The sequence below is a fragment of the Stegodyphus dumicola genome, chromosome X2 (assembly GCF_044657685.1).
Source record: "Stegodyphus dumicola isolate Sdum_Otavi_A_Nest chromosome X2, ASM4465768v1".
NCBI classification, from domain to species: Eukaryota; Metazoa; Arthropoda; class Arachnida; order Araneae; family Eresidae; genus Stegodyphus; species Stegodyphus dumicola.
In genome coordinates, this window is record NC_140781.1 from 36785573 (window position 1) to 36801704 (window position 16132).

The 16132-nt window shown below is 33.9% G+C and overlaps 2 protein-coding genes and 1 long non-coding RNA gene across 3 annotated transcripts in view; 2 read left to right on the plus strand and 1 right to left on the minus strand.

The window, feature by feature from the left end:
* LOC118185804 (uncharacterized) overlaps positions 1-11222 on the minus strand; it is an 83839-nt gene extending 72617 nt beyond the window's left edge. The window contains exon 1 of the long non-coding RNA XR_015038850.1: positions 10913-11222. This is a non-coding gene — a long non-coding RNA (uncharacterized LOC118185804). The remainder of the gene's footprint in view (positions 1-10912) is intronic.
* The window catches only part of LOC118196336 (neuralized-like protein 2), a 191550-nt gene that overhangs the window by 46277 nt on the left and 129141 nt on the right, over positions 1-16132 (plus strand). The gene's annotated exons all lie outside the window — the stretch shown is intronic.
* LOC118185803 (CCAAT/enhancer-binding protein beta-like) lies at positions 13188-15639 on the plus strand. Its single transcript, XM_035355720.2, has one exon. The coding sequence runs from the start codon at positions 13447-13449 to the stop codon at positions 14158-14160; it is 714 nt and encodes a 237-aa protein (XP_035211611.1). The 5' UTR covers positions 13188-13446; the 3' UTR covers positions 14161-15639.

Consider the following 16132-nt stretch of genomic DNA (forward strand, 5'->3'; position numbering starts at 1 on the left):
CATTTTCAACTTTGAAAAAAAATTACTTAAATTATATATTTTTTTCATATTACAATTATTTTTTTAATTATTATTTGAAGTGAACTGATTTTTTAAAATATTGTGCTTCAAAGAAAAAATAATAATCCATTAACATACTTTTTATGTACTATAGATATATTTTTTAATATTTTCGTATTAAAAATCAAGAAGTTTTGAATTATTAAATCAAAATTTCATAACACTTACTTAGTAATAATTTAATGAAATTTTAGAGATTAAATTTATGCCGTGAAATTTATATGTGAAATCATACGTGTAAAGGCCCACCAGCGGCCGAGCCGGTAAAAGCCGCTGAACACTGGTAGTTCGGTCCGGGGTTCGAGTCACGGCGAACGGGCTGGTTGCATTGGCGTTTTCGTGGTTTTCCCCATGTGTAACATGGACACGAGCCAGTTTCCCTTAAAAAGAACTCCACAGGGCATCTTTCTCTTTCTGTGTATTGCCTAAGTGCGGAGTACGTAATACGTAAAAAAAATCAATTGTTGTGTTCTACAGGTTCGTGGATTTAGAGGGATTGATGACAACACTTGACGAAGAATCAAAACACAATTTATTCGTCAGTATTACACAGAACATTTCCAAAGACGCTTTACAATCCTCTAAAAACTACGCCAAACACGCTAAAATTATCAGCAACACAGCCTTCAAGCTATCAAGCTATAACGGTGAAGATAGCTTCAAGACAAAGCACTAAAGAACAGCTCCCGACTCCGTCGATCACTTTCGGACTTCAACATGCTCTACTCCGCATACAAGCAGAATATACATAGCTTTTGACCTGCGAGAACATTCTCGGGAAAAACGGTAAGAATTCGTTCTAGAATGTTCTCGCTCCATCTATGTCATATCGCCAATTGTCGCCAAATGGGCGATTTCGTGCCAAATCTGACAACCCTATCTTTCTTTGCAACTTTCTGGCAACACTAACCCCGCTTTGTGTAGAAGCTTCTTACCGCAGCTGGGTTTTTCTTAACAATATATATATATATATATATATATATAAATTTAATAAATTAAAGACAAATGATAGAAGGACTTTAAACTAAGACGTGACTGGACCTTAAATATACTTTAAATTTATATATTAAATTAAATATATATATATATATATATATATCTTGTAACTAATGGTATCCTAAACAGATATATAACTAATAACTAAACAGATAATATAGTAAATTAGTAAAAGATGTAATAAAAATTAATAAAAACGAAAATTAGTAATGTTCTATCTGTCAGCGAATTAAACAGTTTTTCAAAAATGAAGACAGCAAATGCAGGAACATTTTATGAAACAATGATTTAGTTCTATTAAAAATCTAGCACTTAATATTTTTTCTACAATACTCTGTTATTTGTGCTTCCTGCCAAGCTTCAAATGTCTTTTCATACTTCATTATCAGTACAAACAGTTAAATGTGCATCCGTTAAGTAAATTATCACGCGTCGTTAATTGGTTTCGAGAGGAAACTGATCGCCGCTGTAGATATGTGCTAGGCACAAAATAGGACATGAACAGTTGAAATGAGATATTCCAGAGGCAAATGAAGTTTCTTCAACTTCCTTTAACACAGGGGTTCTCAACTGGGGGGGGGGGGCAGTCGGATTTTATAGTTTCAGGGGATAATGAAGTCAGTCCTTTATTTACCTATTAAGTAAAAACTAAAACTAAACTCAGTGGCGTAACAGCCCTAATAAGCCAAGGCCTGCAGTGCTCGAAATTTATGAATATAAAAAGCTACTTTTTTATTATTATTTTGGCATTTAGAAACATTTTCTATGCTTTTTCTTGTTTAATTTATGAAATATATTAAAACATAATCTAAATTTAAATAAATGTATAATATATTTTTCGGATTTGGGAAAGGAAGGTGGATTTGGGAAATGATGGTGTAGCAATGGTAAAAGGGGTGCATGGGACAGAAAGTGTTGATAACCTCATGCTTTAATACATTTCCATTTTCTCGCCATCTTCGGATTCTTCGAGCATTGCGGACTCAATATAAGACACGCAAATTTTGTTGATTGTGAAAACTTTTTTCAGAATAATTAATGAAGACATCTCATTTCTTAGAACAGTTCCAGAATTCGACTGCTAAGCAGAATAATATTAAAGCACTAAAATACAGAGGCCCATAATATCCCTTTATCTTGCTTCTAATTGTATTTTTAATTATATGCCGTGAACAGAAAAAAAAAACAACTATGCAAATTAATGAAGAATGACCAATCATTTTTCTTTTTAACATTTTATTAAAATTTCACGTATTTGGGAGATTACTAACAAATCACTTTTTTTCAAATTAGAATAAATGGGAAAAGCACAAGTTGAAAACAGGGTCATTTCCGATTAGAATAGAAACTAAATAAAAAAAACTAAATAAAACTAAATAAAAATTAGAATAGAATAGTACTGTTTGCACCTAATGTACTGTTTGTTTCTATGTTTCTCAAGCCCCCTAGCCAAATATTCAGCCTCAGAAACTACTGACTTATTCTCTTAACTTTAAGAACTAAGAGCTTCACCAGTGGCCGAGTGATTAAGACCGCTGAATACGGAAAGTAGGAAAGAGTGGCATACTTTATGATTCCGGGTAACCGGGACGGCTGCATGGCAGTATTTTGTGATTTTCCCCGGATGTAACATGAATACGAACCAGTTTCCTTTAGAAAGTTATCCTCGAAGGCATCCTTTCTCTTAGTCAGATAGCCCTTGTGTGCTTTGCCATATTCAAATAACCTCAAAATTTAAGATATCATTCCATGCAAAATTATAAACAACAAAGTATGCCACTCTTTCCTACTTCATGTATATGATTTTTTTTTATAAATGTCCGAAGTCGATTTCTTATAATAAAAGAGCATTACGGTGAAAGATAAATTTTCATGGCTAAAAAGCAATCATTTTTCCAAGTTTTAAAAATTACTCAAAAACCATTTAAAATTTGCATATATTCCATATATATATATATATATTTTTCGTTAGCTTTTAGGCTTTGCCAGGAGCGGAATGAGACTCCGTGACACATGACTTTACAAGATCATTGAAAAAAGGGGATTAGAAGCTTTAATTTCTTAAATATTGATACTAGGTACGTACTTCGAATTTCTCCGAAAAGTAGAGGATTTTGTGAGAACAGTTTCAGTACTTAGACAGATTTTGAAAATGCAAAGTTTAACTATTGATAGAATCTTCGTAATGCAAAAGGTCCAAGAGATAAAAATTTTTCAGCGTCCTATACCAAGTTAAATGCAAAAATTCCGTAACTGTATGGTCATTATATGTGAAGGAAAAAAAAAGACACTGATTTAGATTACCTTCCAACGCATATTATCGATCAAAATTAAATATCCTCTAAAAGAGCGTTGAGTCGTTTTTCAAGTGGAGGCCACTTCTATAAATCAGAATGTTCTAATGTCGCTGATGACGGTACTCTGCGCTGATAGAGTGATTCCATATGGTAATCGATGTTGGTTGCGTTTATTAAGGTTACGTATTACTTACTGCATGAAGAACTAAAATATATTTAATAGAAATTATAAGAAGTTCTGTTCACAATACATAACAGTTTTTAATCCTCATAAGGGGGGGGGATCTTGCTAGCAGCTAGTCGAGAATTTAAGAGCATTCTGAGTTCTTGCCTTGTCTAAAACAATCTGAAGTCACGCCCTCTTAATTTTTCGGTTGTAGTTTACGTCCTCTGATTCGTTCGCTGTAGCTCAAACGATATCAGAGAAGTATCAGTTTCTGAGATCGAGAGCGAGGCTTTGGTGATAGACATAGTGCAGATCTATATAATTCCTTGACGCTATGATTCTTGTAATGCCAAGTGGAGTGTAATTGAACGAATTATTGCATCTACGATGTAAGAGCCTATCGTCTCACACCTCATAGCTCAAATACTGCAACCTGTGGGGGACCGAATATATGAATTTCTTATCTTTGTATGATTCGTCGCAAATGTATTTAAAGAAGAACGGAATAGTATAAGTTTCTATAAGACTAGTCAACGTAACGCAACTAGTCAACGTCACGCAAAAAGAACTAAATTTAATCATTAAAAAAATTTTAAAAAAGATACACTACGAGCTATAATTGCTTACTAAAATTCCGTTTTCTTACATTTTAATTTAGACGTTTCCTTTGTTTGAAATCTTTTCAGTTCATATTGTTTTAGTAATGAAAGTGTAAAGAAGGAACTAAAATGTCATTTATTTGCATACAAGTGTAATTTAATAATGTTCTTGTCACAAATGTGATAGACTGTCTGTCCGTAAACTTGTAGGTTTCCTCATTTTTATCTTGTTAAATGTAATGTCGAGGAACCTAGTGAACTGCTAAGCGAATAATCACTTTAGTCCAAGAGCAGAAACGTAAACTGAAGAAGGTTTAATTACCCTTTATTTTCTCCAACTATAGATTGGGTCTAAAATATAAGAAATAAGAGCTAACTAATGACTAACTAAAAATATTTAGCCGAAGCTAATACAATTCTAAACTAGTTGGCCCGCAATGTTGTTAAATTAGCTGGCGAAGCTATCAAAAGGCACGTAATACGGCCGAGCGTAGTAACAGTTTAGAGATACGTAACCAAAAGGGCAAACGCGCAACTATTCAGGAATCCTAACTCTCTCTGGCGAAGTCAGTTGAGCTTGAACAGCAAAGTACGTTGACTTAACTACTACTCTACTTCTCATTTGCATTTAACGCGATTCTAAGAACTCATTCTGGTAAGGAAATGTAAGTTGAAGCTAGAAGAGATAGGAAAGTGGCATAAACTTAAAATATATTGTTTATATTATAAATTACTGTTTATTTTAGGTAACTATAGTTTAGTTAAAAAACGTCTTCCCGTTTTTACTTTACTTGCAGCCTCAATGTCTCGAGCATCAAAATTCAGCAATCATTTGTTTTGCTTTCTTGCCAACTACAGTCTCTACATCTAATTAAATTTCAAATAAATAACTGAATTACGTTTATTTTATACGAACTTCTGGTATCAAACATTCTATTTATCTCAAATTTTGTTGATAGAATAAAATAAACAATGAAAAAAAGTAGCCATAATTTATAATGAGCACCATGTTTATGACTATTATAGATTAACAATGTGAAACACAGTGAAAGGTATGCAACTTAAAGGCCATAAGTTTAACTGCTTTCGCGTATGTACATAAGTTGTACGTATATACGTTAATACTGCTGTGAGCAACATAAGTATGGTTTTTATTGTGTAACGTAAAATACCTAACTTTTTTAATATTTCAAATAATTTTATAATAAGCATATGAAATATATGTTTGCTATATAAATATATTTTTCTTTTCGTAAACTATTATGATTATTTAATTTAGATTTACTTCGACTAAAAATTTTCTGAAGATTATGAGGATCAGGCAAAGAAACATATTTTTAATTATTTATGACAGTCTCTTATATTATTTTAATAATGCAAAGTATGAGATCTATTTATTTTTAATGTATAACAAACATAAGCAATTTCAAGATTGATTCGTTATTTAAGAAATTATGTTTTTCATTAAAATAACAAATTTGTACACATTGGTAAATATTAAATTAATAGCAAAAATAATCCTTTAAGTCTTACCTACTGACTTTTGATCCCCCTCCTTCCTGTACGATGAATACGTATCGGTTTTCCTTAGAAAGTCCTCCACAGAGCCGACCGTTCCCCGAAGACAGATAAACCTCGTATGCTTTGCATTATTCAATTAACCTAGCCTTCTTCTACAAGCATTTTGAATGTGGTACAAAGGGTTTCTACTTCTTTTTCCCTTCACCGAAAGAGCTGCGATCGCATGAAACAAAACTCTCTGTCTTAATTCAAACTGTAATGAAAACAATTTTATGCTTAGTTCTCCAACTAAAAGTCAAAATGTGTTCGTGCTTCTTTGATTCTTCTCACTTCTTTGATTCTTCTCACTATTTACATAGCGTGTTCTGAAATGTTTCCCTCGGATAAATGCTTATTTTCACAACAATTTTCAATGTGACTAGACAAATTTTAGTAGATAACTAATCTGCTAAGCTTGCAAGCAAAAGTACAGAAACACCGCATTCATATACTATATTCAAAGCGCTTACGTTTGCCTTGAATTTAAAAGCGCTGGCATTTTCATTCATTATATTCAGCAGGTTAAAAATATGAAGGAATATTTATTGATTGATAACAATCATTTGCTTAAGATAACAATAGGGAAGAAACGCATCCTCAAATATTTTTACATATTTCGTAACAGGAAATCTAGTTTTCTTTCAGTTACATTTAAACAGTTAAACAGAACTTTAAACATTCAGATACCTAAGTTCCTCACAGCTGTAGTCATGATTGCTTATATATGTTGTAAAGCAGGAGATGGGAGGCCTCGCCGGGACTGGAAACGGGACCTCTCGAATACGCGCTGAGTGTGCTACCGTTACACCACGAAGGCATGCAGAAAGGAAGGTGGTGGTGTGGTGTATTTAATTATGGCAAAGCACACTAGGGCTATCTGCCTAAGGGGAGGGATGCCTTTCGTGGAGGACTTTCTAAGGGAAACTGGCTCGTATACACGTTACACACGAAAACGCCCATGCAGCCAGCCCGTTCGCGGGATTCGAACCTCGGACCGAACTACCAGTGTTCAGCTACTTTACCGCTCGGCCGCTGGTGGGCCTTGCAGAAAGGAAGGAGAAAATACCTTATATACTATCCCTTTTCAGAGGCGACTGGGGATTAGGGGACCCAAACGCCAAATCCTGGTGATGTAGAATCATCATCCACCACCTTTTAGTTCGGGCAGCACTGTAGATTTTTTTAGGTATTTTTGATTGCGGATGAACAGTGCCCTCGACGGGACTCGAACCTGGACCTCACGAATACGCGCCGAGTGTGCTAACCGTTACACCATGCAGAAAGGCATGCAGAAAGGAGGGCGAAAACACTTTATAATGTAACTGACTAATACAGTTAAAAAAATTCTCACTACTGATAAGGTTTCTCATATAAAAAAAGCTAGTTCTCTTACGTTACGCAACTAATGAAACCTGAAATTATCTATTTACATTTCCCCAAAAGCATTTTCATGTTTGAATTTACTAAATATTATGAATTATTAAGTAACAATAAATTTGTTAAAATATGTGCCTTTTTACTGCATGGTTCTTTCTGAGTGTTAAATTCTTCCATTTGACTTTCATTTGAAACTTTCTTAGTCCTGACCACTCTATCTAATCAACTTATAATTCTTGCAAAATACATCTGCGAAAAATATGCAATTAAACTACGCGTTGTGATTGTATCCATTTCCGACTAAAACAGTTCATGGAAAAACGCTCCCATAATGAAGCTACTTTAGTTCATTTGAAAGAACAAGACGCAAAAGAGTGTTGAGATTCTAATAATCCATATGAGTCATCCAGAGAAACGTAGTGATATACATCATTATCAAATGTCCGTCCACTTTTATTCGTGCTTGTCGACTCTACCACGTTTCCAGTTTCACTTAGAATCCCTTTAATGAAGGTGGGCATTAATACCCTTTAAGCAAAATATCAATTCGTTTCATGAAAAAGCTTCCGATAGAAATCGGGACAATATGATCAGCTTGCTAACGATCGGAGAAACGGAAAGATCTCCTGTTGCTTTTGCGAAATTCAGACCAAAAAAACAAGTCGTTAACGGGCGATTCGGAAGCATTGCCCCATAAGTAATGAATATGTTTAAAGTTTAGTACTTATTTTCAGTTAAATAGAATAATTCTTTCTTTTCATCATCATTATCACTGAAAGCTTCGAAAACCGAATAGAAACGTCAATAAAATGTATAAGAGAAACAGTTCAAGCTGATACATTTCACATAAAGGTAACTTCTCCATAGATTATTAAGTGTAACAGCAACAAACAAAACTTTGCATTAGGTTTCTAGATGCGGGGATTTTACAGGGTGCCAGAATATGCATGGAAATAAAGCTTTCTGAATAACGCTAATTTTGATAGGTTCCTTATCAAAGAATGGAAAGCTATTTAAGATCATTGTATACTTGTTTCTGCCGCCGAGATGGTGTAATGATTAGTGACGCTTGCTATCGTACCGAAGGGCCAGGGTTCGAGTATCAGAAAATGCAAGTATATTTGTGAATGTATAGTGTCTGTGCGGCATGGGGAACTTTTAAAATATACGGCTAGCTGAAAGTCCTCTCCAGTAGCTTGTTAGCAGGGGATGAGGGATAGGATACTATCGGACTCCACCCCCCCACCCCAAAGTGTTGTCCTTCAGAACTGAAACGGAAGTGGACAAAGTTTGTATTCTCGCCTGCATAGTACTCAAGATGTCATGCCAATGACAAACGAATTCTTGAACTCCTTGCCGCAATAAATTCGTGGGTTTGTTTTAATTTAATCAGCCAGTCACTAAATCCTGGGTGTGGAGATTCATCATCCACCGCCCTTTTTGTTTGGGCGCCACTGTAGAGACATTAGGTTATTTTTAAAGCTAATGAGATAGAAAAATTAGCAACGCCTTCGCCGGGAATCGAACCGCGGACCTCTGTAATACGCGCCCAGCGTGCACACCACCACACCACGAAGGCATGCCAAGAAGGCGGGAGAAGTACCTTATAATTTAATCATCCTCTTGCCTTTATTCAATAACATTTTCAGATCGAAAAAAAGGAATAAAAAAAAACTGCTTATGGTGGAAAGTTGCTCAGATAATTACAAACTTTAGCTTTTAAAAAACACAACAGTCAATTAAAGTGTAGCGTCATTAGATCAGGAGACGTGAAAAATGAGCAGTTCCCTCGCCGGGGATTCGAAATCTGAACCTCCCGCTTTCGCGTGCTTTCAGTTACACCATGAAAGCATGCGGACTTCCTTATTACGGCATTCAGAATTCTAAATCATTATGAGGAGTTACTCTAGAATTTTTCTTTCCTCTCATATCGTTGCTAACTACCGAAGCTTTGGTTTGATTTATTTGTCTGTGGGGAAGTGAACGAGAACTAGCTGTCTATGTGGTGGGATGACTTCTTGGAGGACTTTCTGAGGGAAACTGTTTCGTATCCATTTTTGCACATACGGAAAATCACGAAAACGCTCATGCAGACAGCCCGTTTGCCTGGAATAGAAGATCAGTCGAACTACCAGTGTTCAGCTATTTAAACATTAAAAGAACTAACTATCTATTAACAAAAATGCACTTTTTAATGTTCATATATATATAACGATGTCTTGGAGTAAGCTGCAACAGACTGACGATAGTTCTCTGCGTTATATCCTGGGGAGACTTTACTGCATAGTTAGAAAGATGACACGTGAAGGAAAGACTTGTAGACAGATATGGCCGAGTTGAATATTACTTTTATTGTTGAATAGAAATTAATTAACAGAAATATCTCTTTCATCACACATGATCATGGGCGCAATACGCACCACACAATTTTATATTAAGAGTATCACATTTTAGATAACGGCAGCACTACAAAGCAAACAGATCGAAGTAGCATCTTGACTGCAAGAGAGCTGAAGCTAAAAGTGTTCAGTTATTCAATATAGAGACTCACCAAAAGAAGGTTTTGGGATAGATTAGAAAGGTTTCAGTTCTCAAAGTTTTGAATTCAGGTTCAGAGTTAGCCACGTCATCAACGTCACGCTAGCCTTGCGAAATGGATTGATCTAGAAATGACGCAGTCCAGAAAAATTAAGATTTTTCGAATAGAGAGAGAGAACTACGAGGTTAATTTTGGTTTACATATTTTTTATCTTTTTCTGTCTATTTTTTATCTTTTATCTCTTATATCTTTAATAATATAAAATTAAAAGCATACCTGCAGGATTGAAATAAAATAGACTTAAAGAAGCTAAAAGTAAATTAGAGTCAAAACAAGGTTATTCCTCAACAATATTAATAATAGCAATCGTGTATAAGAGGTTTAACACTATATCCAAACATATCAAAATTTAAAAAAAAAGAGCTCACAGTAGTACAAACTCTAAAAATAAAAAGGAAAAATGAAAATGCAAAATACAAAATACAAAAGGTAAAAAATACAAAATAAAAAATAATAAAAATTAATCTCCTTTTACTGATACTCCAATTCAGAATTCATCAGAGAAAAATGAATTAAAGCTTCATAAAAATGATTAATATGTTTCGAAAACGTGTTTCGTTCACCTAGTTCAATTGAGATCAAAAACCGAAAAATGAGTCTACTAAATTTTCATTTAAGACACTAAAATTTATATAAAACCGAAAACTCGAATATCAAATGTACTAGGATTTTCCCTACACGCCTTCGAAACACTTGCTAAAACAAATAAAACAAATTTTTTGCACATCTTTTGCATTTTCATTTTTCATTTTTATTTTTAGAGTTTGTACTACTATGAACTAATATTTATATATATGTATAATAAATGGTAATAAAAAATTAAATTTTTGTATTTGCAAACAGTTATTCCTTAATGTTGTTATAGTTATTGACGGTGTAGATTAAATATTTTAACTAAACTGAATTTTGCGCAAACTAACAATGAATTTCCTTCCAACAGCAGTGGAAAATCCTTGGTTGGCTGAGAAGAGTTTCCGAAAATTTTGAGCAAAAGGACTTAGAAACAAATTATTTCAAATGAATTTCAATTTTTTTTCACGCTAAAATTTCTGGTTTTCTATCTTAATCTGCTTCTCCGTATACCAGCCCTTATATTTATTTACTTTCATGATAATAATTTATGGCTATAAACTGTCAATGCAACTTTTTAATTATAAAAAAGGTAAAAGCCAGAAAAAAAAAAGGATTGTGCAAATGTGTTTCATATTTCAATGAAAGCAAAACGATAAATTATAACTTAATATATATTATAACTTACTAAAAGGAGGAGAAAAAATGCATTTATCGAGTCCACGTTTCCTTTAATATATGTTAGAGAACCTCAGACAGACAAATAACAAGTTTTTCAAATGATGTAAGTCAGGAAGAACTGATGAAAATCATTTACCTAAAACAAAATACATAATAAGCAACATACGGTAAAATGGAAATGCGTAATAAGTATGATGTTCGTGATGAAAAATAAAATAGTAGCATTCATTCTCTTTTAACAAGACTCTTCATTTTTAACGGATTATTAATATTTAAATGAGCAAAATCAATTGTTCCGACAGTTTACAGGACTTCACTTGTCGGTCTGTGTATCAGAAGATAAAGAGTTAAAAAAATGTCGACTAAATCAGCGTTACAATAATCATCGCGGAAAGATGAAATGAATATTTGATTACATATATTTATTTCAGCTTTAGGTGGGAAGTAAGCAGGTGATATCTTGGCTATAAGCTCGAAGTTCACTTGACTTCCCTTTAAGAGAAAAGAACCACATGTGCCTTCACAAAATAAACGGAGGTAAGAACACACTGCCGAGACAAAAAACAACAGTTAAATAAAAAATAAAAAATAGAGTCATGATACGCTTAAAGTGGGATGCTTAGATATGAAGTACGTTGTTCAAATTTCTTAGGAAATCTTAAAAACATCCTTTAAATGCACATGTAGTTACGGTTTATTACTTGCGTGTTATTTAACTGTTCACTCTCCGATTTCATTTACAGTTAGAACTTCTACTTCATTTCGTTTCACTTTTAATTCCATTATTTTTTAATTAAAGAGAATACACGAATATTATGTAAGTGAAACTTCTGTATTTTTCCATCTCTAGCATTTGCGAACACCCATACCTAATTCCTACACACTTTTTGGCTCATGAAGTCATTTCATTTCTATTCCTCATTCATAAATCTAATTTCTCGAATGTCGTTAATTAACTACTTAGCAATTCACCTGACCTTAGGTCACCAGCGGCCGAGTATCAAGTCGCTTAACACTGGCTATTTCGACCCGGGTTTAAATCCCGAAAAAGGGCTGGCTGTATGAGCATTTTCGTGGTTTTCTCAATGTGTAATGTAGATACTAGCCAGTTTACCACAGAAAGTCCTCCACGAAAGCATCTCATCCTGTCGGCAAACAGCCCTTGAGTTGCTTTGCCTTAATCGATTAACCTAGCCTAACATAATCGTAATTTGGTCTTTTAATTCAGTTACAATCTCGATTATCCGACTTTCGGTTAACCAACATTCTATGAAAATTTAAACCATAATATTAATAATAACGTATTGTTTATTTTTATACTTTCCTCCAAGGTATAATGAGCATCTCTGCTAATTATTTACTTAATGTGAGTGTATCGCTCACCTCATCCTTGTCTGAAAGCTGTTCATCTATGTCTTTTATTTTTAATGTTAAAATTCTCTTTTTCTGAGTTATATACAATACGTTAAAAGTACTGGTAATATGAATGACATTTATTTAAATTAAACAGATTTATGTTTGCGTTTAGAGCTGCATTAAAAGTATTATATCGTACTGCACAAAATGTACCGAAAGCCCTTTTTAGTTACAGCTTTCACACCTCAGCTGCATATGTCTTCGTCTTTGATGCGTGTCTGTATATATCTCAGGCATATTATCTAAGTGCCGCATATTTTTTTCGTAAGGGGGAACTGCAATTGTAAATTAAATCGAGCATTTTGCTTTCAAAATTATAACTACCAGTTATTTAACGAATAGTCTTTCAGTTAACTTTCGAAACAGGAAACTTCCTGATTTCCTGTGCGGATTCATTCGAATTAACAAAATTATTGTTGATCTCTCTATACATGGTCAGTTTTCCGCAGCGAAAATGAAAATAACATAGTATATGAGACAACTGTAGCAATGAACTTCATAATATTTTCGCACTGCATGCAGCTACGCGCCTAACCTTGGAGGGGGGAGGGTATCCGTATTCTCTCTTTCTCCTTTTCTAAGAACCTGTTCCGATCTAGATAGATGAGTGACGTCAATCAGTGACAAGAGAAATTTGCGGCTCGTTCTTCGGAAATTACGTCATCCTTAAGAACCAATGAGAAGGCTTAGAAATGACATCACTGTTTCTTCATGTTCATACGCCTAGAGTGAAATAAACTCGCTTATTTGTTATTTCAACAGTCTCTCTTTATAGCAAATTAATTAACGTAGAACATTTGGTTTGTGTTATTACCGTTTTTTATAATTATTAAAACAGAAGTAAAATGCGTAGATAAATTTATCAGTTGGGAACTCTTTACCGCGGAAGGTTATAAACTTACGGAAAGTTTTATCGACCAAGGGTACGGTTGTTACTCCGCAGCTATTGCGTAGCTCATATTTGAAACCAGAATCGACTTGAACAGGCGTGTTTTTAGTTTCTGTTTGTGTTGGGTTTCGTTTGCTGGCAGATTGAGTTCTTGCATCAAGTTCCCGTCACAAATCACAACGACGGCTCATTTCAAGGATTATTCATCATGTTACCCATTCCTAGAGTCCCCACTCATGTATGATTTTTCGACCGACGTTCCGAAGAGGAGTGCGAAACTGAAGATTTTAGACGCAAGTACGGTACCTGAACTGCCGGATCTTAGTACTCCGGAAATATCTTTCGACCTTCATAGTTTCATTGACGGATCCAATCAAGTGCCTCCTGAGACTTTGCTCGCTGACATCCTAGCAGACGACTCCGAGCGACAAAACATCGTTCCGGAAACCAACATTCCCGCCGTAAATTTCGGATTCCCGATGCCACAGTCGGCCGGCTTTGGCTCCGACCGCTACGGTTCCGAAGCGGGTGTGAAACAAGAACCGGCTGCAGGGATCGAGACCCGTGTGCCGTCCAACACATTCCCTGGTCGGGGAGTAGCATATACTTTCGCCGGACTTCCGCAGTTACCCGATGCTACGCTCAGTTCCGGGTATGGAGATTCCCGAGATATCAGCTACAGAAATGAGGAGAAAAAGTCAAAGAAACCGATTGACAAGGGTTCTGACGAGTACCGTAGGAGAAGAGAGAGAAACAACATTGCCGTTCGAAAATCGCGCGAAAAGGCAAAGCAGCGGTGCAAGGACACTGAGAAGAGAGTCTGCGATCTGGTATCCGAGAACGACAAGCTCAGAAAGCGTGTGGAACTCCTGTCCAAAGAACTTAGCGTGCTCAAGAATCTTCTATCCAACGTCGGTGTGTCTTCAGAAGCCGCGATCAAAGCGGAATAAATATTCAAAGTTTTCCTTGAAGAAACTGCGTAGTGCATATTCAAATCAAAATTCTTTATCTTACGTACCTTTTCCCGTCATATATAGACAAGCTGCTGAGAAACTAAGGTACATCGAGAAAGACGATGTTATTAGGTATCTTCTCTATTTCAAGTCGGACGTTCGACTAAATTGTTTAAATCCTTAGGTTAAACCTGTTTTTGCTACCATCATCATCTGTATTAAATTAATTTGTATATTATAATAATTCCTTTTATTAAGTAGATATTTATTAAGCCTCACTTGCTTCCAAGAATCAGGTAATTTATTAAACCAAGTGATTTTTGAAATGAACTGATATATATTTAGATGCTGAACTGTACAACTGATAACTTCATGTCTCTCATTTTTTGAATAAGAAATATCTTCCTAGTATTAAGTTACTGATTCTTTTTTAAATAACTATCTTCATCAAAAGCAGCTTTGCCTTGTTGCTGGCATGTTTTCTAGTGCGAAGATGAGCCATCAGTGAACATTTATTTTCTGTGTGATTGAAAACTGTTTTCATTTTTATTGACACTGTGCAGTCAAAGCAGATACTAATGCATGTCAAGGCTAAAGTATAAATTTTTAATATTGATTTTTTTTTATTTATCATGATTGAAGATGTGTAATCAAGATTTCAAAACTGTATGGTGAATTTCAAACAGTTTGTCTAAAAAACTGTGCGATTGTTAAATGATTTGTTAAAAAAGAATTTTTACTAATATCTAATTTTTAAACTATTTTTTACATTAGTGTAACCCCTTATGGTGGATTATTATTTGTGATTACAGTGATATTTACTCTTGATTAGGAAGTTAGTATTTTATATTTCGTATTATTTACTCAGATATTTTATGTTGTTTATGTGCATTGTTTGCACAGTCCTAAAGTTTAAAATCAAAAGTTTATGGTATTTATAATGTAAACAAATATGAATTTTCTATTGTTCTTTAAATTGTTTAAAATATTCATTGCACTTTTTAGAATTTCATAATTTTTAAAATGAATCAATTTTTATATCATATTTATCATTCATCAGGCCTTTGAAATATTCAGTAAAAATTTTAACTTTATTGCATGTGTTATGGTTTAAATTATTAAATAATTCTATTTAATGGTTCTAAAAACAGTGAAATGCTCATCTTGCTCAAAAATGATTCTTCATAAAGCTTTTTCTGTGTTGTCTGAATAGTCTTTATCTTGTGTACTTTTGTAAGTCTGGCCAAATTAATGGTCTACTTGTATACGGCTGATTGAATTAATGGTGCTTATCTTTATCACTTGTACAGAGATTAATGTATTTGAGTTCATCTCTTAATTCGGTAAAGAAGTTAACATCATTTTCATATGTTTTTCATCTGCAAGATACATTGATAGATAAAACATTGATAAGAAAATATAGTTATTTGAAACCATATTTTGGTAATTAATAAATAAATATATATATATATTTAAGCATTACTTGTCTTATTCCTTTTATTTATGATTAATTTTATATACATCAGTAATATAGGATGTTCTAAAAAATATTTTCATTATCAGCTATGTAATTTTGGAGTTGCACTAAGTTTATGTTTAAATCATTGATTTATTCTTTTAAGAGAAATATAATGTAATTATATTTTGAAGTTTAAATTCTGGAATACAAGATAGGGTGGTACGGGTCTGAAGAAACTGTCTATGCAATAGTAAAGATTATTTTTAAAATCAGTGTTAGTACATAAATTGTTTATCACCTCTCCTAAACGAGAGGGTGGTACGGGTCTGAAGAAACTGTCTATGCAATAGTAAAGATTATTTTTAAAATCAGTGTTAGTACATAAATTGTTTATCACCTCTCCTAAACGAGATGAAGTATTGAATAGTGAAATAATTTCCAAAATATTATCGTGGATGTTTTAAAGAAAATAATAGCTATTTTTTAAATTCGTCTATTCAATAAATTCAT

Bases quoted from the DNA above. Each gene is read 5' to 3' on its own strand.
- LOC118185803 (XM_035355720.2), top strand. From the start codon at position 13,447: ATGTATGATTTTTCGACCGACGTTCCGAAGAGGAGTGCGAAACTGAAG.